General features: G+C 42.9%; 2 protein-coding genes across 2 annotated transcripts; both read left to right on the forward strand.

Annotated features, from left to right (window-relative positions):
• Positions 1 to 1,215: 1,215 nt before the first annotated feature.
• Positions 1,216 to 5,365, forward strand: LOC113138510 (protein phosphatase 1, catalytic subunit, gamma isozyme). The gene is made up of 7 exons (XM_026321025.2): positions 1,216 to 1,610; positions 1,983 to 2,114; positions 2,308 to 2,538; positions 2,742 to 2,846; positions 3,118 to 3,341; positions 3,689 to 3,823; positions 4,725 to 5,365. The coding sequence occupies exons 1-7, from the start codon at positions 1,556 to 1,558 to the stop codon at positions 4,812 to 4,814; spliced, it is 972 nt and encodes a 323-aa protein (XP_026176810.1). The 5' UTR covers positions 1,216 to 1,555; the 3' UTR covers positions 4,815 to 5,365.
• Positions 5,366 to 5,706: 341 nt separating this feature from the next.
• pptc7a (protein phosphatase targeting COQ7 a) lies at positions 5,707 to 12,852 on the forward strand. The gene is made up of 6 exons (XM_026321026.2): positions 5,707 to 6,258; positions 7,426 to 7,605; positions 8,959 to 9,157; positions 11,059 to 11,182; positions 11,273 to 11,402; positions 11,531 to 12,852. Exons 1-6 carry the CDS (start codon positions 6,057 to 6,059, stop codon positions 11,587 to 11,589), a joined length of 894 nt encoding a protein of 297 aa, XP_026176811.1. The 5' UTR covers positions 5,707 to 6,056; the 3' UTR covers positions 11,590 to 12,852.
• Positions 12,853 to 22,610: the final 9,758 nt, after the last annotated feature.

Here is a 22,610-nt window from a genome sequence, read left to right on the forward strand (position 1 = left end):
TACCATTTTAAGAAAAATATCAGGTGTTTTGAAATTGATGGCAGCAACACGTCTCATGACAGGCCACAGTAAACATGGGCCCCTCTTCTTTTAACAACAGTCTATAAACATCTGAGAACTGAGGAAACCAGTTGCTGGAGCTTTGGGAAAGAAATGTTGCCCCATTGTTGCCTGATATAGGATCTAACTGGGTCCACTTTGTTGTATTTTTCATTTCAAGATGTGCCAAATATTTTCAATTGGTGAAAGGTCTGGACTGCAGATAGGCCAGTTCAGCACCCAGTCTCCTCTACTGCAAAGCCATGCTGTGGTCATAGATGCAGTACGTGGTTTAGCACTGTCCTGCTGAAATATGCAAGGCCTTCCTTGAAAAAAGAAGTTGTCTGGGTGGAAGCATATGCTGCTTTAATATATATACATACATATATATGTATGAAAGATATATATATCTTTCAGCATTGATGGAGCCTTTCCAGACGTGCAAGCTGCCCATTCCATAGGAACTGATTCTCTGAATCTTTAGATGATATTATGTACTGTAGGTGATTATATATTTCAAGTCTTTGCAATTTTACATTGAGGAACATTATTCTGAAATTGTTCAACAATTTATAGATGCAGCTTTTCACAGATCTTTACTTCTGAGAGACTCTGACTCTCTGAGATGTTCATTTTTTATACCCAGTCATGTTACTGACCTGTTGCCAATGAACCTAATTAGTTGCAAGATGTTCTCCCAGCTCTTCCTTGTTAGCACCACTTACTTTTCCAGCCTTTTGTTGCTTCTGTCCCAACTTTTTGAGACGTGTTGCTGCCATCAATTTCAAAATGACCTGATATTTTTCTTAAAATGGTACATTTTCTCTTTTTTAACATTTGACATGTTTTCTATGTTCTGTTGTGAATAAAATATGGTTTATGAGGTTTGCAAATCATCACATTCTGTTATTATGTAGATTTTACACAGCCTCACCACTTTTTTGGAACTGGGGTTGTATTTTGTCTTAAAACAGTGCCGTCCTTATATTATTTTGACCATTGGGGTGATGATATAACTGGAAATACAACATCCCTTGAGTCTAAAATGACATGACTATATGCTTTAATAACTACATTATAATGAAGTTCATCCATCAACTGGGATTTTTACACGCAGACTGATTCTCCATCCGGTGCAGCAGGGGGCAGCAGCGGGGCAGCTCTCAGAGCCTGCGGGCCGCAGCTGCTTAGCTGACCGAGGTGCGGCGGAGAGGAATACACGGGACATCGCTTCTAGCTAGCGGCTAGTGTGGTTGACGTTTATTTTTTTGTAGCCCCCGTTTTTTTTTAAGCAAAAGCCAACACTGGCTGTAAAACATTTTAACACTGCGATGTTTCAGTAGCTGACTAGATTGTCCGAAGTGTCGACGAGCAGCTCCACAGAAGCAGGGTCCGGAAAATCACCGAAGCTAACATTAGGCAGCTAATGCTAGGACAGCTAGCGGGCTAGCTTCACAAGAGGGTGACGCCAAGACCTAGATTTGACTGAGCCGACTTGATTAAAAGCATCGTTGCAATGGCTGATGTTGACAAGCTCAACATAGACAGTATAATCCAGCGTCTTTTAGAAGGTAAGCAGATCCTCAGGTATTAGCCTTAAAACTGGTACCGGGGTGATGTGAAAGCGTCAGGAGTGGACAGACGGCTAGCTTTAGCGTATTATCAACATCCTCTAAATATCTAGTCAGACAGTTTAATATACTATCGTCCCTTTGCAAAGATGATACATCCTAATTTGTTTCCTTAAAATCTAAATGTATCTGAAGTGTAGTTGGTCAGTACCCGCTATTCCCCCGTACAGACAGGAGCCCTTAATACCGGGATGTAGATCAGCCTCTGTCCCACACTGGGCCCGCACAGAGCCGCTCTCCCCGACACTGTGGACTCACCTTAGCCCTGTCCAGCTGCTGTCTTTGCTCACTGTGTGGGTTTTCTTTTTGCAGTCAGAGGAGCTAAGCCTGGCAAAAATGTGCAGCTCCAGGAGAATGAGATTCGCGGATTATGCCTCAAATCCAGGGAGATCTTTCTCAGCCAACCTATTCTTCTGGAGCTTGAGGCCCCTCTGAAGATCTGTGGTAAGATTTGTATGTTTGTCTGTCAGAAAACAACGGATCTGCTATTGATGCGTTTAAAAAAAACAGGCTCAGTAAATTTCTATGATTAAAATGAACTGAGGCTGTAGTCTAAACACAATTATTTCTGCTTTCATTCATAAATGGGAGGTCATGGCTTAGTGTAAGCATTCAGCACATTTACCTTGTTCTGCAGGTGACATCCATGGGCAGTACTATGACCTACTGAGGCTGTTTGAGTATGGCGGCTTCCCTCCAGAGAGCAACTACCTGTTTCTGGGTGACTATGTGGACAGGGGCAAGCAGTCTCTGGAAACCATCTGTCTTCTGTTGGCCTACAAAATCAAATACCCTGAGAACTTCTTCCTGTTGAGGGGAAACCATGAGTGTGCTTCAATCAACAGAATATATGGTTTCTATGATGAGTGTGAGTATAATGTAGAATGAATATCATGACTAAAAATACCTTGTGCCATGATCAGGTTAACATTTTTGTGTGGTTTCAGAATGTGGATTTGGTGCAACTAGCTGCTAAAAAACAAGTCTTTTAGTCTTCACACAGAATCTCTCTGGCTGGTTAAGCTGTTTGAAGTTGGTTTTGAAATCTACTTTGTTGTCTTAATGGTTTAGGTAAAAGAAGGTATAACATCAAACTCTGGAAGACCTTCACAGATTGTTTTAACTGCCTCCCTATTGCCGCCATTGTTGACGAGAAGATCTTTTGCTGCCATGGAGGTGGGTTCCTGCCCTTTTTTGTTTTTGACTTTAATTTTTTTTAGATGAAAACTAAAATATTAAAGGTGTAGTATTTGATCCTGTAATTTTTATATTTTACCTTGCACTTCAATAAACTACTGTTTTAATGTCCAAAGTCCCTTGACGTCAGCTCTTATTTGTCCTTGTCCTTGTTCTTGTTCAGTTTGTCAGTTGACGTAGGCCTCACTCATACGTAATAGGCATTTGCTTTAATATCAGTGTGTTTTATTTGTACTGCTCTTCCATTTAGGGCTGTCACCTGACCTTCAGTCCATGGAGCAGATTAGGCGCATCATGCGCCCCACTGATGTGCCCGACCAAGGTCTGCTGTGCGATTTGCTCTGGTCTGATCCAGACAAGGATGTTTTGGGCTGGGGAGAGAATGACAGAGGTGTATCATTTACCTTTGGCTCAGAAGTGGTCGCCAAGTTTCTGCACAAGCATGATTTGGATCTGATCTGTCGTGCCCATCAGGTAATCAGAATCACTTTCACCACTGCCGACAGAAATGTGACTGTGTAATGTGGCCGTGCACTGTATTGGTCACTGGCTGCATATGCCTAGTGGTTCATACTGTTTTAAGGAAATATCAAATGAAACACTGGAAAAACATTCACATGATTTCAGTGGCAGAAATATGTTTTCTGCTCTCTAGTTGTGATACTTAACTCAGATTGATCTTGGGTGGGTCCTGAACCATCAGGGGGGGTTTTCTGTGTCACTGTGCTAGGTTGTATCTCACACTCCTGACATTCAGCGTCATACAGTTAACATCCACTGATGTATGCATTCAAATGTGTCCATCATTTTCTCACGTGCAGGTAGTTGAGGATGGCTATGAATTTTTTGCGAAGAGGCAGCTTGTCACTTTGTTCTCAGCACCTAACTATTGTGGCGAGTTTGACAATGCTGGTGCCATGATGAGCGTGGATGAGACCCTCATGTGCTCTTTTCAGGTGAGGTACCTTTGCATGTGCATTAAGTACTTTAGGCAAAAACCCATTTTATGCTTTAATGAAATATGAATATGTTTGTCCCCTAGAGGTGGCCCCTTGGCCGTAGTTTAGCATTGCAGTTTGCAGGACGTAGAAGTCTTGTAGATGCATTTTGAAATATTGATGTATAGAAAAAAACCTGGTGCACAGACATGTTAAGGTTGAAAATGTTTTTGCAAATCTGAGAGTGACAGAGAAACTAACTAACTCTGTGGATGCTCATTGTTTTGTTTATCTTTGCTGGTACTATTCATACTGCAGTCAAGTTGTTGACAATGAGCATGTTAGTTCCTGGTTTATTTGTTGTGAATTTTATTATTATAGTATTTATTGATTCAGTCTAAAATCTGTGACATGCACTTGACTTGGCGCTGAAGTGATGAGTTTTTAAAATGTATTTAGTTTTTTTTTTTTTTTTTGCCATGCAGCAGTTTAGCACTTGGATTCCTGCTGCCCTTTTTGATGGATCCTTTCCTCCCTCTGATTGTAGGAAAACACTGTACTTTTATTTGACATGCTGTGCTACAGTAAAATATTGCTAAATGAAACAACAATCAAATGAATAAAGATTGGTTTTCACTACTCGCGGTCCTAATGCAGAATTAGGAAACAATTCCACTTAATGGCTGTGACTGCAGGTACAGCAACCATTTAAAAATGTGTTTCTTTTATTTAGGGGTTTTAATTATTCAGCAATGGAAACAATGAAAACCACCTATCACAAATCTCTAAAGCATTGTCTCAGAATCTGACATTGCACTGCTTATTTCATCACCTGCAAAAAAAAGTTCTTCTTTAGGTGCGTTTTACAACAATGTGATGCAGTCTCAATTAAAATTTCCAACTCTGTATTCCTGTGCAGATTTTGAAACCAGCTGAGAAGAAGAAGCCCAACGGCAGCCGTCCTGTTACTCCACCCCGCAACATGGTCACCAAGCAGGCCAAGAAATGAGGGGTCTCACTCTTTGACTCTGCTTTCGTCTTCTGCATTTGAAGGATTGGTTATCCTTCAAAGCTGCCAATACTATAAAGATATCCACTCCTACCTGATGAAAGCAAAATATTTTGTTGTTTTGTCCACAGGGGTAAATTGATATGTCACCATGAAGACCTCAGGTGTTTTGCACTCCATTTTGCAGCTAGTCTTTGCCACATATGACTGTTCAATCAGGAAAAATGTAATACGGCTATTTATGCACAGGAATGCCTTGTTTGAAGCTGTGCACAATTTTTCCAGTTGTTTTCATGTCCTTTTTTTTTTCCAATTGTCATTTATTCTGTCAGCAAGGGATATTAATGGCTATAACAACTGTGGGGAAAGTCACAAGCACCTGTTGACTTCTGTAAAAGTTTTTCTGTTCATTTACAGTCAATGTCAAAGAGCATTGACTCCACTGCATTATCACATTTTTAAACAAAGTCTTGTGCTAAGTTAAATGAATAAGGAAGCACTCTTGTAATGTCTAAATCTTTCTAATAAACTTTGAGTGTATTTTAGGGGGACATGGGTGTCTGGGTGCACTTTGTTTCTTTAATGCTTTTGATTCTTAAAAATCAAATACAAAATTGTGAATTGCAGTTTTTGTTGGTAAAGAAAAGTGGAAATGCACCACCAGAGGGCGTCAGGATACAGTTTATACTGTAATGTGAACAGTGAAATGTCGTCAGACCTGTGATACGTATGAAACATGGTATAAGAGCATGTTAAAGGATGCGATGCGTTCATATGTCACTATTTTAGTGGTTTTTCTCAGTATTAATAAGATTAATGTGGACTGGAGGCGACATTTCCTTATTAGGAAACGCAGGTTGCGTAATGTTGTCTGACGTCAGAGCAGTCACAAGACCAGGCTCTCGCAGAGGACCGGGGCCAGGGTACGGTGAGTCCATACTGCGTGGTATGTCGAGACTCGGAGGAAGACCTGGCACTATGGCTGCGCAGCACCGTCACTTACGGGTCGTTTGGAGCCAGAGAGGCGACTGGTTTCTGTGAATTTCTCTCAGTTGGCGTGGCCCAGGAACTGCAGTCCCCGTGGCGGTATTTGGTGTCCGTCTGTGCGCGCCCAGCTCAGCCCAGCTCAGCCCCACCGTCGTTAGCAGGTTAGCAAGTCAGCGGTGTGCGCTCACACGGACGCTGAGCTAGCGGGGCTGCTAGCTTGGCCGGTGCCCGCGGTGGGGAGCTGGTGTGTGGGTGATGTTGTCCGTGCTGTCGTACGGTAGACTCGTTGCCAGAGCTGTCATCGGCGGGCTTTCTCAGACTGACAGCCGCGACTACAGCCTGGTGACGGCGAGCTGCGGGTTCGGCAAGGATTTCCGCAGAGGCATCCTGAAGAAAGGGATGTGCTATGGGGACGACGCGTGCTTCATTGCCCGACACAGATCCGCCGATGTTTTGGGTGAGTGTCCGATCTGTTTGCTGTAGACACGTTGGCCAAACAATGCGACGTGCCTCTTTGCGTAACAGTGACGTGAATGACCGGTGTAAGGTCAGGCCCGAGGGCTGATAGGAAGGATTTCACGTGTCGGCCGGTATAATACGTAGGTGCCCGCTGGGTGACATGGGCCTGTCCGCTGCTGTCAGTACATCCGTGTACTTCAGTCTTAACTCATAAAGCCAGAATACATGGTTTTGTCTTCAGTATGCCTGGAGCGGATCTCCTGAGCTCAGACTGTCTGAAGAGCTCGATCCTCACACATCAGTGTATTGAATAAGCCAAACCAATGCAGGCTGCACCTCTGCCTGCTAATTCTCTTCAGCACAGCAGCATTGATTATTACATAAACATCCTGTTATTTAGTGAGTGCATCAAGAAAACACAGAAATCAGGACATGCTTTCACTGAGGCAGGTTATTTTTTTGGCAGGGTTGATTAGTTGTGAAGTTGTGCTCCGAGCAGGCCTGGTTCTGTGTTCTGGCACAGGCTGTGGAGATGCAGAGGGCCAGCCTTGTATGGTCAGTGGAGCACATGTTTCAGTCGTGGGATTAATGAGACTACGTTCCCTTTCAAGGAAAATCTTGGGCCTGACTGAACGCTCCTATGGACACAAGCACACTAACATACAGAGCAGAGCGTATTTCTATAGGACAATGGATGGCTGCTCCAGTTATAGAGTTTGTGTTTTGAGAGAAAGACAAAATAATTTATGAGCTTAATGCACTGAACTACGTCAAGTATAAAATATGTAAACTAATGAAGTGTAATGACGTAACCTCTGCACATGTCCAGACTGAATTTAATAGAAAAGTGAAAATGTGGCAGCTGAAAGATGGAACTGCGAATAGATGGAACGGCGTTTCATACATTCTGTGATCACTCCTTAATGTTATTTTCTGTACAGCAGAGAACCTGCCTAAGGCACCTTCTGTGCCTCTCGGGTCAAAAAAAAAGATTATTTCTGTGGTAGTTTTCACATGAACGCTTTGCTGTCTTAATGGGACCAATTAGTCCCCTGGTGGAGTTTAAAGAGAAGCATTGTATAGAGGACACAGTGGACGAGGGCTTGTTGGAATAAATGGAAAAACTATGAATTCCAGTTATTAAATCACTGCCTGTCTGTTCTAGGTGTAGCAGATGGGGTAGGTGGCTGGCGAGACTATGGCGTGGACCCATCACAGTTTTCAGGTACGCTGATGAAGACATGCGAGAGGCTGGTGAAGGAGGGACGCTTCGTTCCCAGCAACCCCGTGGGAGTCCTCACGACCAGCTACTACGAGCTGCTGCAGAACAAAGTGCCACTGTTGGGTGAGTGAATCCATTGGAAGCACTGGATTTCAGCGATCCCAGTCACACCCACTTATAGTTGTTTTAGAAGCACTTCGTTTCTGTGAATAAATACTTCTCCTAACCAGCATGTGGGAAAGCACCGTTATGCCTGTGTGATGGCATACTCTGCCTGTGAATGAAACACTACATTTTCCATGTGGTTTGGAGCTGAGTGCACTATTTAGGGCTGTATTGTTTACTTCTGTTTGTTCAGTTAGTGGTGATTGGATGGAGATTTTTGCATCATGACTCAGAACAGCCAGATCCCATTATGAACTCCAGGGAATGTCCCGACCTTCCCCCTGTACGTTCCCTTCCAGAATTCCTTTCCTCCTCTCTGCCACTTCCTGACAACAAAGCATGCATGAACGTGCTGCATTGGCACACAGATGTTTTAGGTACAGATCTCTGTCTCCGCGGGCGTCAGTACTTTTCCACCCTGTTATCACATGCGCGACAGGGGAAACAACACTGTATTGTGCTGTTCCTCCACTGCAGAGGGAATGTTCTTGAAGCCGGCAGTGTGTGGAATTGTACTGCTGCAGGGAAAGCACAGAAGAGAGGGAAAGAGGCACAGTGCGTGAGAGGGGTTTTGAAGGTTGATGCCGGAGAGTGTATTTTAATGTGCCAGATGAATCACCAGCAGGGTGTGGACACACATGTCCGCCTGCTCCAGCAGCTTATGTTTCCTCTTCATCATCTCCCAACTGGTGGAACTCAAAAAATAACTAAAACGGCTTAACCGATTGTGGTTTGCCAAGATTATGTATTCAGCCTAACTTCGTTAATCAGCCTCCTGAATTTCTTTCCTAAGCTGTTCAGCTTTAGAAAGGCAGGAGAGGACTGTCTCATTGTGTTCATGGCACTGTTCTCATTCCAGCAAAAACTGTATGAGACTCTTGGTGCTGGGCTACCTTTCACAGATGACATGTTGACATGCCACAGCAGGAAAAGCACAGGTGTAAAAAATTAAACAGCTGTTGGCTGAATTCCATTTTGTTGCTTCAGTTTCAGGGTCCTGGCATTGTGCATGCTGATATACTGAGACTTAATGTTATATTAGCACCTGTGCTTTTTCCTGCAAGTCAGATTCTCTGGCATAGGAATGTTTCCTGTCAGTCTGGACTCTGTCAACTTGAAATGCTCGTAGCCTGAAGCAGATGATACAGTCTGTGTTTGCATTTTATGCTTAGATCTCACTCTAATTCATTTGCATTGCAGTGGAAGAGAAACATATTTTGTGTTTGTGTGTGTGTGTGTGTGTGTGTGTGTGTGTGTGTGTGTGTGTGTGTGTGTGTGTGTGTGTGTGTGTGTGTGTGTGTGTGTTTGCAGGCAGCAGCACAGCCTGCCTAGTGGTTTTGGACCGACAGAGCCATCGCCTGCACACAGCCAACTTGGGAGACTCAGGCTTCCTGGTGGTCCGGGGAGGGGAGGTGGTCCACCGTTCAGATGAGCAGCAGCACTACTTCAACACACCCTTCCAGCTGTCCATTGCTCCCCCGGGTGTTGAGGGCGCCATCCTCAGTGACAGGTGAGACCCCTAACATGCAGCACCTCATGCATCTGCTGCCCCACACACATCTGTATTGGTCTGTTGGGGACAGCATATGTTTGTGGAGCAGTTTGTGTTAGTTAATGGGAGAGATGGTAGGGAGGAGTGTGTGTTCCACACAACATAAGTGACATAAGTGTCCATTTGGAGAGGACATAACAGGCGGAACTGTAACAAACTGGACTGCAGAACATTTTGTCATGCTTGTGTCCCTCACATGCAGCAGTGCTGTGAATGTAGTGACTGTACTGAGCTGAGCTGGAGTGTAAACGGTGTGTCAGAGGACACATGCTGTTGTGTCCTGTGGCTGTGGTATGCCAAGCAGCGACACAGCAGATGTCAGCAGAGTGTTGGGCAGGTGCTGGACAGTTGCCAAGTTTTCCCTCTTACCCAGGTCAAAGTCTGTGTGGGCTGACCGGCAAATGGAGAGGCCACTGCCAATCTTGCTCCAGCAGGCTCTGCCTCTTTTTCACTCACTTGGCCTTGAGTCAGGGAGATTATTTTGAGCCTCTTAAAAACGTTTCTCAAAAACTGGTTGAAGATGAACCACGGATTAACCTTACACTGCATGTCTCCAGTGGTACAGAATGAGAGCATTCAGTTTTTATTTCTTCTAAACAGCCTCAGTTTAGTTTCAGTCAATCCATTATGAGTTCCTGTAGTCGTTATGGATTGGCCGTGGTTATTGAAATAACACTTTCATTTTAATTTGTCATTTTAGTCATTTAGTTGAAGGATTTGCCCAAAGTGATTTACACTGAGTGCAGCAGCAGATTAAGCTAAGTCCTAGATCACTAACATAGCAACCAATAATGTAAGTGCAAAAAGTTCAGCAGCTACATTTCTGTGGCTGAAGAACATAAGAAGAGCTTGGAAAATCCACAGTTTGGAGCATGTTGAAGTAGTAGTGGAAGATGGCAACAACATACACCTCTAGGATTTTGATAGATACATTTGAATAGTAAGGCTGTGTTTCCAAGGCCTTGTTTTAGTCGTCCTGCAGCTTGATGAGCATATATCAGGGGAGCACAGTTATCTGTATAACTGAAGATCAGATATTTCAGTCCACCCTCAGCATTTGAGAAATGGCTTAGGCTCATGGATGTGCTAAGCAGTGATTGTTAAATCTAAACATGTCAGTCCTTTCACCTCAAGTGCAGCATATGTATGCACAGAAACATTTTCTTCTAATAGAATAGTGTTTTGATAGGAGATGGTTTATAGTTTCGGTGTTTTTTTTTTTCCCTGTGAACTGCAGTTTCATCTCCATCCAAATCACAGCGCAGGACAAGTTGTTCCTGGGAGCTTTTGGCTCCATGTGCTGTGATGAAGTCCAGGCAGTTTATAATGAATAACCTTCATGACTGGCTAGGGGTGTGCAGGGGCACCTTCCAAGAAGTGAACTTGACACTGGCACTGCAGACTAACTTGGTTCCTGTGTATATGTATTTGTAGCACCCATCGTGATTATGGCAGCACCTTTTATTGGCACTCACTGTGCTCTCCAAAACCACCATGTGTTGCTTCTTTGAAATTGTCCTCATCCAACATTTGTGATTAAGACGCCAAGGTGAAATATCACTATCAACTGGAGCCTAGCTTTGTCAGGACATTTTCCCTTTGAGTGGTCTGCTGCAATTGGTGAGCAGTCCTTGAGTAGAGAGGTTGGGTCACAGGTTTAGGTGAATCGATCAGATCAGGGTGTAAAACAGAGTTATATGAGAGGACACATGTCTGCAGACACAGCCTGGTTGAGGCTTTTTTGTTTGGATTACTAGTGTTCATTGTGAAACATCAAGTTTGAAAAGTGAATCGCTTAAATCACCAAAAGCATCACACACACTGTTTTCTTCCTGACTTCACTGTATCTCTGCCTTCAGCCCAGACGCCGCAGACAGCTCTTCTTTCGATGTCCAGCTAGGTGACATTATCCTCACCGCCACTGATGGGCTCTTTGACAACATGCCTGACTACATGATCCTGCAAGAGCTAAAGAAACTCAAGGTAAGGCACAAACCAGTTTACCGGTGCAAGTGGGCTCAGAAATACAGTGTGAAATAGAATCATCATGTCTGCTTTGCTTTGGCTTTTCAGAACACAAACTATGAGAGCATCCAGCAGACTGCTCGGAGCATCGCAGAGCATGCCCACGTTCTGGCATATGACCCCAACTACATGTCGCCTTTTGCACAGTTCGCCTGTGACAATGGACTGAATGTAAGAGGTAGGTGTCTCAGCTCTACCTGAACCAACTGGCAACTGAAGTTTTGCATCATGTTCCTCAAAGCTAGAAAATGTCTCAGGGTTGAAACACCATCAACATTCTAACAGTGCACTGTTTTTCATGTGCAGGAGGAAAGCCAGATGATATCACAGTGCTGCTGTCAATAGTGGCAGAATATACAGACTAGAGCGTGCATGGAGCTGTGACAGCGCTCCTGCCTCTGCAGGTTATGGACTTCTTTGATTCCTGCTGGCCGGGATGAAAGACTGATGTCAGAAGCTTCCAAAGCATCTGCTGGCTCTGCTCTGCCTCAGCCCCCAGCTGATCATCACTCACCCCCCCCCCCCACAAACTACTTACATGCCCACTTCTCTGTGATTGTGTACATCAGAGAGTGGCTGAATAAAGAGGCCTGACACATCCTCTTGGCCAGGCTGCAGTGTTGGCATCTTTGCAGTGTTCACTGGATAATCCCATTGCCCATTTATCCCAAGATAAGCAGTCATTGGGCACACTGGAAATGTGGAACCTTTCTGACAAGGATAAGTCGTATTTCTCTACTTGGTGTTTTGGGCAGGAAGGAAGCTGAGATTCAGAGATGGGGGGCAGGGGTGGCCAGGCAGTAGGTGTTAGACTGTTAAAGAGGTCCCACGCTGGGCTGCCAGAAGGGCAAGATACAGTCCATCAGTAGTGTCAAGAAGGGAACTGCACAGGAAATGGCAGCATTAGGGCTCAATAAATGGGCTGCCTTGTGCAGACAGATGTTCCTGAAGATAAAGTGGTAGTTAGAAAAGCTTAGTTAAAATGCCTATTATGTTTGTTGGTATGACTGGTGTGCTGTTCGGGGATGTTTTGTTTGCAAAATAAGTAGTGTATGTGACATTTATATATCTGTGGTTAGTTTCTTGGGGTAGGTTGATCCAATAAGGTTTCATGAAGAGCAGCAGCTGCCTTTTCCATACCAGTGCGGTTCAAGTCTTACAGACATTTTGTTACTTCATGATTCAAGGTAGTTACAGTTCAGAAACATCTCCACATATATGTTGTGTCAAACCGATGCCCTCCCTTTAATCTCACAGCTGCTGCTGCTGCTGCTGCTGAGGTCGTGACTGATTACACATGTATGAATGTGTGTGTGTGCTATGAATTTTGTGCTTGTATTGATGTGTGTAATTAGTGTCTGAAATGGATGTGAAGGCTACAGACTGGGCTAAATGGGTCTCGCAGCCTTAAACGCACAAAGCTTAAGAAGCATATCTGAAAAAGCTCAACACAGTGGAAGTTGGTCACGAGACCAAATTTATTTTTGTAACTTCTTTGTTCAGTGGGATTGTTGAATTCCTCTGGCTGATCAGCTCATCAGAGTAGCTTTACAAAAAGTTGTTCACAATTGGTATTTCGTTCTGCAATTGAGCTACACTGGCACATTGATAGGTGAGGTCACTGCAGGTTTCAAGTGAAAAATGGTCACTATGTTTTGTCATAACATTACTACAGATTTGCACTCTGCATTTGCCCCTACCTTTACCCACAGTTAAAAATATTTCTGTATTTAGTGTAATGTTATGAGAATGTGCCTTGTATCAGAAACTGTTGATACTGGCAAACATGTCCATATTCCTTAAAAGTCTGATTATGTGCCAGCTGCTTAAACACAAAGCCTGAAAATGTTAAGTAGCCATAAGCTTTCCCATCATGCCCTGCTGTCTTAACATTAGGTCTTTTCACCTACAGTACGTTCAGCCTTTTTTCACTCCTGAAATCTGTTTCACTGCACTCAGCCAGGAGTATAGGAATAGTGATAAAGCCATCCCACACATAGAAAATCCTCCCTGTGGCTCTTCAGGTCACTGTTTACAATCTAATGGACTGTTGCCCTACTTCATCTGACAACCTCACACTAGAAGACTGCAGTGTCAGGTGTTATTTTGAAACAAGGTTGATAGACGTGGATGTGCAGATTAAGGCAGATCAGTGAAAGGTGACAATATGAGGGTTTTTAAGTCTTACAGCACTGAGGACAATCTAAGCAGCCTTAAAGCAATTCTCCCAGTCACATTGTACTGCCACTCTTAGCTTTGTGGTTACTGCTTCCTGACGTATACAGTATCTGCTATGGACACTCTTTCTCTGTTGTCCCAGTAAATTCATCCTCCAGACTTTGTTACAACTGCAGCGCATATATATATATATATATATATATGTGTGTGTGTGTATAGGGTGTACAGCTCTGTGAAAAACATTTTCAAATCTGTACAATATTTAAATAAAGACTATAGTATTTATTATCTTTGTGTGTTTGATGGCTGTTATATGAATATAAACCTGCGTTTGAATTTCAATGTTAATACATTGCTGAGGTATTTTCTTCATAGATGCATGTTTTTCCCACCAAGACAGTATCACATCACATTCAGCTCCACATCCAACTGCAGTAAAGTCAGGAATGTCTGATTCCTGTGTGCTCCCACATTCCTCAAAAGTCAGGCACATTGCAAGGTCCCATCAACAGACAGGTGTGGCATCTTCAGACAGAGCTGATTTTCTCACAGAGCAGACCAATCCTTCTCCACAGGCATGTATTTCACACACTGTGTTTGCCTAAACAAATTTATATTCTTTGAACAATGTGGAGGAAATGGGGACAGCTGAAACAAAGCAACCTTTGAGCTACAAACAACAGGCTTAAAACTACTTCTCAAATGCAAAGTACATTAGACATGTGAGCATTCAGATCTTCTTACTTATCAGATGTTCCAGAAAGAAAACACTTTGGCAACCACCCAAAACTGGGTGCCAACTATGCCTCAGGATAAAGTAAAAGGCATCTGGCAATTTTCCCACTGAAAATTACAAACCAACATGGTGGAAGCAGGAGCTGTGGCAGCACTAACACAGGCCAGGTATCCTGTGTCCATCAGAGTTGTTCCCCTGAGCTTGTAGCTGTCTCCAGAGCACACGGGCTGTACAGGGGCTGCCCTGGTGAGGTGTGATCAGCTCTGAAACAGCAGGAACAACCTGCCTCATATCAATCCACAGACAGAGCAGTAGCATCTGTATACCTGAGACTACATCCAACACACTCAGCACTCTTGTTGCTTTTAACATTGTCTAGTACATTCTGGTTTCTTTGGAACCTTAAGAACATTATGGTTATTTACGTAACAAAGGCATTTTTGTACAGGCCGTGTGGTTCTAGATCAGATGATACTGAAAGTGGCCTTAAGTATGAGCAAACAACAAAAACAACTCTGTGCACGTAACCACACCATGTCATCAACCTCAGAGAAACAACCAGAGCAAAAGTATAGAGGAACACGGCAGGAAGACGTAAACAGAGCAGGCTGGTTTTAAAGTCTTCAGGCAACCTCGAGCTCTACGGTTTCAGGCAAGAAAGTTTTGCTGCAGCATGCACTGAACACAAACAGCCTGGATGATTCATGTCAAAATAGAAAATAAAAGTGAGCACTGGTTGTCATTGAATCCCAGAGCAATGGGGACAGGAGCACTGAAACACCGCCTGCTCATCAGGTGGGCCATGTTTCTGCAGACTTCCAGCAGTGTGCACAAGCAAACCAAACCACAAATGACCCAGGTGTTCAACAGTACAGCTGGGACTGGTGTGACACAATCCACCCAGAGCTCAAAGTACAGTACAACACAGAGTAAGCAAGAGTTAGTAGAGCAGGACAGTGATAGAGGCAGAGCAGCCAAACAGGCGAGCATAGGAGATGAGGAGATTATAGACTGTCACACTGACAGGCCTCTAACCTAAGTCCACATGTCCTGGGCTTGCCCTATTTATCTCTGTTACAGACACAAGGCTGGCTGCTGTCACACTTTGTCCCCTAAGGAAGCTAAAAACAGCTAATGAGGGCAAACTGCCTTGACTGAGTGCCAGGAGAGCAGCTCAGGTACAGCCCTGTGGGAAGATTTCATTACTCTTAACACTGGAGATCAGAGCAACTGGGCCCACAAAGACTACAGAATGTCTGTATAATAATAAGGTTTATAATAAATCCTAGCCTTACCCGTGCAACTGTGCTGAGTGTATAATACTCCAAGTTACTGAAAACAGGACTAACAGCAGTACCAATAGACACAACATTGTGTCTGTTACCGTGGTGTAGCTGGGACCACAATCGATCAGGGCAGTCAGCAGGGCCTTCGGGACCATGTCCTCCCTGGGGAAGCACACAGACCTGCAGAAAACATCAGTGACAGGATATGTGCCACAACATACCTGAAAGTAACGCTTCTTTGTGAGTTCAATGGTATCTATCCCTGCCAGCAGAGACTCTCTACCTCCAACTGCTTAAATGTATGTTAATAGACCAACCAGCCATCGACAAAATAGTTTTCTGAATGTTGGGGCTGTCTGGTGTTATTTACAGCTTGGAGTCCCTGTGGTTCAGCATCACACACACTGACATTAATCTCCATAACGTGAGATATGAATGCCACTGAAACTAATCACGACGGCTAAACCGCTTACTTTCCTGCAGCACTGTAGTGGACTGACGCTGGACGGCAATGAGACTCTACAAATGAAAGAAAACCCTGGAAAAACTGAACTTTTAACTTTTAACTAACATTTTAAGAGCTGTGTTGTGGTTTGTTTACATAAATCAGGCTAGGGGAAAATATCAATGCTTTGAGTAAATTGAGGCTGACTAAACCGTCAAGCCAGGTTTCTAATCCATCCAAACCCGATTTTCCACAACTGACAGGAACAAGGCAGCTAGGCTGGTTAATGAGGTGCCTCACAGCAAGGCGCCCAAGAATCAACCATGACATTCGGGTCATGAGTTGTCAGGGGTTAATACTGGTCAAGTCTCATTAACTGGACAAGCAGAACAGCTGTGTCCAAACTAAGGCCCTTTGCTTTGTTTCCTACACCCAGCACAGAAGAAGGCATATTTGGGTGTGTTCATTTAGACACTGTGACAAACTACTCTGGATTGTTGAGCACACTACTGTGGAAATTACATTACAGTTCTCTTTGTGGTTACTCTCTTAAATTGAACCAAGCCCTTAAAGACAAACACATTTCTATTTGGCTTAAAAGTTCAGTGTGTAGACTTCTGCAACTCAAAACTGCAATTACTTTTTCTGAGCAGTGGTTTAATACGCAGCACTGAGGTCACACTGTTTTTGCTACAAAAATGAGTCACAGCGCTGAATGAAAGTTCACATGAGGCTGCAGAGGGTTTAGGCCTCTTGAGTAACCAGACTACAGGACCAGAAATATGACCTCCTAGACATGAAATGCTCCAGTCACACACACATACTCTCTGCATACACATACATAGTATTCTCATGTGACAGGATAAAGGGAGCTGGCAAAAATAACCTGTTACCCTCAGACAGAAGGTTATGTCCGAGTTCCCTCCAGTGTGACAGTAGTGTGACTACTGTCACACTGGGTCAAAGGACGTCTCGCTGTACGTCATCTGCATATATGACCTGTGACAGAAGTACATCGAAGTCGAATTGTATCTGCACATTTTAGGTGTTTGTGTAAATGTGGTTGAAGAATTAAATATGGGCTATTAACTTCATAAGTTAATGTGAATTGTCAGTCTCAGAACTGGTGCGACAGCAGCCTTGGAACTGTATCATGTCTGTCAGTCGCTCACTGGTGCTCTGGACCTGAGCCAAATCACAGTGTAACAGGAGCGAACTCTTTCCCCCTAATGGTCATTTCTCAGGTGGACTCATAAAGGGGTCATGGACAGAGTGATTTCCTCCTGGGACCCTAAGAAGGGCATCACCCCATCACCAAGTAGCCTGCAGAGAGCAAAACATAAACAAAGCCTCACAGAATGCACCTAAGCAATGAGCCTTACTGGAATACTGTGCAAATGACAATGCTTTCCCCAGACTAAGGTCATGCTGAAGATTAATCTTTGTCAGTCTGGTTGGTTAAACTGAATTGCACTGAACTAAAGCTCTATGTGTTTTTCAGGATATGCATCTGACTGCTCAGATTCAACTGAGCATATAAAACATTATTAACATCATTTCTCACTTCACGGCCTGGACAGCCAAATTAGTTGGCAGCTATAATGTAAGATGTTTCACAGTAAATCCACTCGTCATGAGAAGAAGATGTTAAAGATGGTTGTGAAGGCTCAAAGAGTTCTAACATTCTGTTTACATAGCAGTAATCTTACTCAATCACACAAATACTGAGGTGCTAACCTGGCAGGTGCCTCTGATACACCGGGGCAAGAGGTGTGAGGCAAACACTGCCCGCAGAGCCTCATTTTCCTGGAAACGAAAGCTGTATGTCTTGGTGATGCCTGTCACAAAGCTGACAGGACATTTGGAGCACACTGCCTCCAAGTGTTGGCAATATGCAATACAGCATCTGTAGTACAGTGTTGTATCGGTCGTACTGGTAGGAGAAACAGCCCTTTCAAAAAAATATACATGTATAGTGTTCTAGAAATCCTGATTCCTCCCTTTGCCCACTGCAAGTAAATGACGCAAAATGCAGTTATCTACCATATCTGCAAAAAAGTATTACTACTAACAAATGGTCTTCCTCCCAGAGGGACAGAAATCATGGTAATAATATGTGATAAGCTAACTAGACACATTTTCCTTCCAGTCACATGTGGTGCTACTCTCCCCTCTGACCATGAGATCCAACCACAGCTATCTCCAATCAGTGGCAGAGCACAGCGTTCCCAAGGGCCGCAACACAACAGCTAAAGCTTAGCAACACACATTGCATGTGTTATGATATTAGGTTAGCTTTTTTTCCATATATAGTGAGACAACTGCCAACTCTAAACCCTTATTTATCTAACATACAGTGCATTCAGAAAGTATTCAGAGCCTCTTTGCTTTATTCAATTTATGTTGCAGCCTGATGCTACAATTGTTTAAATGTATTTTTTCTCATTAATCCACACTCAGTGCCACATGATGACAAAATGAAAACTGAATTTTAGAAATGTCTGTAAATTTATTAAAAAGGACAAACTGAAATATCACATTTCAGACGCTTTGTAACAACATGTGAAAATTAGCTCAGGAGCCTCCTAATTGTCTTGATCATTGCTGAGATGTTTCTACACCTTGACTGGAGTCCACCTGTGGTAAATTACATGGATTGGACATGATTTAGAAAGGCACACACCTCTCTATAGAAGGCCTCACAGCTGGCAATGCATATCAGAGCAAAAACCAAGACATGAGGTCAAAGGACCTGCCTGCAGAGCTCAGAGACATGACTGTTTTAAGGCACAGAGCTGGGGAAGGCTACAGAAAGATCTCTTCTGCACCAAAGGTTCCCAGGAGAATCAGTGGCCTCCATGATACTCACATGGAAGAGGTTTGGCACAACCAGGACTCTTCCAAGAGCTGGTCGAGGTGAGAGAAGTGACCAAGAACCTGATGGTCACTCAGACTGAGCTCCAGACATCCTGTATGGAGATGAGACAAAGTTGGGACAACCATCACTGCAGTCTCCACCAATATGGGCTTTATGGCACAGTGGCTAGATGGAAAACTCTCCTCTGCAAAACACATGAAAGCTGCTTGGAGTTTGCAAAAAAGCACTTGAAGGACTCTCAGACTCTGAGGAAAAATATTCTCTGGTCTGATGAAATCAAGACTGAACTGTTTGGCCTCAGTTCTAAAACTTATGTCTGGAGGAAACCAGGCACCTCTCATCAGCTGCCCAATACCATCCCAACAGTGAAGCATGGTGGTGGCAGCATCAAGCTGTAGGGGTGTTTTTCAGCAGCAGGGACTAGGAGACTGGTCAGGGTTGAGGGAAAGTTGAATGGAGCAAGCACAGAGACATCCTCAATGAAAACCTGTTCCCCTGCGCTCAGGACCCCAGACTGGGCTGAAGGTTCACCTTCCAATGTGACAACAACCCTAAGCACACAGCCAAGACAACACAGGGGTGGCTGAGGAACAACTCTGTGAATGTCCTAGAGTGGCCAAGCCACAGGCCTGACTTGAACCCTGTCGAACATCTCTGGAGAGACCTGAAAATGTCTGTCCACTGACGGTCCCCATCCAACCTGACTGAGCTTGAGAGGATTTGCAAAGAAGAATGGTAGAAAATCCTCCAATCCAGGTGTGCAAAGTTTGTTGTGTCATACCCAAAAAGACTTAAGACTGTAATTGCTGCCAAAGGTGCTTCGACTAAGTCCTGAGTAAAGGGTCTGAACACTTATGGAAATCTGATATTTCAGTTTGTCCTTTTTAATAAATTTATAAACATTCCTAAAGTTCTGTTTTCTCTTTGTCATTATGTGGCACTGAGTGTGGATTCATGAGGGAAAGGGCTGCAACATAACATTGAAAAAAGTGAAGGGGATCTGAATACTTTCTGAATGCACTGTGTGTGAAATATAGTTAGCTCAAATACAACCTACTTAACTAGCATAACTAGTTAGAAGTTAAGGTAAGGTACATAAGTCAAGCTAACGCTAGTGCCATTGTTTATCATAAATGTTTAACAGACCTCAGGTGAGCTGAACTTATACACAGATTGGTTTTTAAATTCAAAGACTTTCAACAGGGTCAAATTCCTCAAGCCAGGTTTACTACCTTTAAAGTCATTTCCTTCATTGCTGATGCCAAACATGGGTCAATCCAGGAGCTTGTGGGCGACCAGCAGCACATGCTACCACATAGTAGCTTATATCAATGAATATTAAAAAGAACATCAACACAGTTGTTAAAATGACAATGAGAATGCACAGTTATAAAAAAATAAACATAAAAATATACACTGATCAGCCATAACATTATGACCACCTGCCTAGCTGTGTACACAGGAGTCAGTGCAGCAGTAGGTTGGCACTTGTGTCACTCTGCAGCTCACTGTGCATCTTTGTGAATCTGTTTGCTTTGATACCGTCAAGAAGAGAAACACACATTTGTCTATTCACTGAAAAACATATCAAAACAGTGAAAACTGTGATATGAGGACAAGTTAGAGATCAGTTTTTAAACTAACTTGGCCCCTGTCAGAGCCACTCACATCCTTACACTTGACTGTTTCTCCTGCTTCCAACACATCAGCATCAAGGATTGACCTGCTGCTTAATGTACCCAAGATGCTGGATAACAAGATAATCAGTGTTATTCACTTTTCCTGTCAGCGGTCATAATGTTATGGTGTATTATAAACCATGTAGATTACATGTTAGATTGTCAGGTACATATAAAAAAGAATTATTGATCAGTGTCAAGTTCTGTAATAAGTGCTACATTTTGATAAACACCTAATTTATATTTAAGCTTTATTATAGATAGAAATTCTGAACCTTGACACAACAGACTATCCAATACATTTATTACTGTAGTTTAGATAACATGATTAAGAAAACAAGTAGGCTGTAACACATGACGACTATGACACCCAGCAAAATAGCACAAGTAAATAAAGAAAATAAAGAACTGTGAATACAATAGTGCCTGTAATATTTCTAGGTCTGTGTAAAACTATGACTGCACACCAATGATGGTTAGGCGACATATAAAGTCATATTTTAACATTAGTGCAATAATAGTACAGATGTTGATCCAAAGGCAAACATAAACACTCACTGTAGGGTTATTAAAACCTTCAAACGGATCAGTCCATTTGCTATCACATTGCTCCTCTGTTGTCTATTTTTGGAAATATGACAATGGAATTAGCTGTGCTGCTACTGCTGCTGCATTTCCTTTGTCCTTGTGGTTTTGTCCTTGTCTCCACAGCGTGTGTGACCCAGCTATTTTCTCTAAGCTGATGATCCCAATACCTCCTTCTGCAGGTGGGATTCTGACCTAGGAAACGCAGCTCACAACATGAGATGGATGGTAGTGGTGAAGTTTTAGTGTGAGATATTTAGATACCCACCTGAATGAGCACATGTGTGGAGCACATTGAGATAGTGCTGCTTCATCTGCCATCTCATGTGCTCTGTACTGTAAACATTGGCTATACTGTAAAGGTAGCGTCTCTGCCCAGCTGTCAGGCCAGGATGCTGAGGCAGACACAATGACAGTAACCATACATCTCATGAATAAAAAAATTATCTAATTCAAACCTTCTTAAACCCCCTTGACTTTAAAATAACAGAAGATTTCATGTGGTTACCTGTAAAAGGGGTGCAGACATCATAGATTTGGGAATGTGTATTGTCTTCATACGCTGGCTGCTTGCACACACATTTATATGTCTGTACATTCCCCCCTCTTGCTGAGCAGGTAAACCTGTCAAGATATAACAAGACAGAACCTAATTTCTGACAGTTAAAATAATCCATGGTGCTATTCAAGCAGCACATTTCGAGCATAACACACTTTAAGAGGGCTGTATTGTACATTTTAATGCACATTTAGAGGACCCCTTTACTTTGCAGAATCAAATTTTACATAGAAAAGTTACAATTAGCTTCTAAAATGTGACTTGCTATGAACAAATCACCAGTATATGCTGTTCTTAAAATTAGCACTGCCTTATTGTAACATTTATAAATGCAGGCCTACTATTAGTAGAGTGATAGTTTTATAGTTTGGTATTACTAATTTTCTTTTAGTGAATGAACTGTTCTTCCACAATTCATATTGAAAACACCATGAAAACTAATGTTCAGTTCAGTCATCAGAAAAAACATACAAAATACACACATCTAAAGTCATAATATATTGTAGATGCACCCAGTCATCCTTCAGTCATTCATTTTGTAATTCAAAATGAAATACCATGAATTATTTGACATTTGTGTATTTGGCATTAAAGGAAAAACATCTTAACTCACCATCTGGGCCTTTTTTTTTTTTACATTCTGACCTATCAATGTCAACCACATGAATCAATTCAACATTGAACATCTGAAGACGGTAAACAAATCCATCAGTTAGTTAACACACATATTACAATCTTACCTTATTAAAGTCTGACCACTTCTACTTGTTATTAAGCTTTCTTTTTTCAGCTGCTCATCAAATGTAACTCGCTCCATTTCCACCTACAATCTCATCTCAAATTCACGTTTTATAGAGGTTGCTAGCATCTTTATCAGCTCAGTATTTGTTGTAGCCAGCAGAGCCTGTTGGTGCAAGAGGAAACTAGCGCTGACATCTGACACTATTGCCAGGGGTCCAGTTACAGAGCAGAGGTCCAATATACTTGAACCCAGAAACTGTTCTCATCCAAAATGTAAAAAACAAACAACTACAAACCAC

The sequence above is a fragment of the Mastacembelus armatus genome, chromosome 9 (assembly GCF_900324485.2).
Source record: "Mastacembelus armatus chromosome 9, fMasArm1.2, whole genome shotgun sequence".
Taxonomy (NCBI): Eukaryota; Metazoa; Chordata; class Actinopteri; order Synbranchiformes; family Mastacembelidae; genus Mastacembelus; species Mastacembelus armatus.

Excerpts from the sequence above, each read along its gene's own strand:
- pptc7a (XM_026321026.2), top strand. The coding sequence starts at position 6,057 with ATGTTGTCCGTGCTGTCGTACGGTAGACTCGTTGCCAGAGCTGTCATC. Across the intron at positions 7,606-8,958 it reads GAACAAAGTGCCACTGTTGG|GCAGCAGCACAGCCTGCCTA; the intron begins GTGAGTGAATCC and ends GTGTGTTTGCAG. Across the intron at positions 11,183-11,272 it reads AAGAGCTAAAGAAACTCAAG|AACACAAACTATGAGAGCAT; the intron begins GTAAGGCACAAA and ends TTGGCTTTTCAG.
- LOC113138510 (XM_026321025.2), top strand. The coding sequence starts at position 1,556 with ATGGCTGATGTTGACAAGCTCAACATAGACAGTATAATCCAGCGTCTT. Across the intron at positions 1,611-1,982 it reads AATCCAGCGTCTTTTAGAAG|TCAGAGGAGCTAAGCCTGGC; the intron begins GTAAGCAGATCC and ends TTCTTTTTGCAG. Across the intron at positions 2,847-3,117 it reads GATCTTTTGCTGCCATGGAG|GGCTGTCACCTGACCTTCAG; the intron begins GTGGGTTCCTGC and ends TCTTCCATTTAG.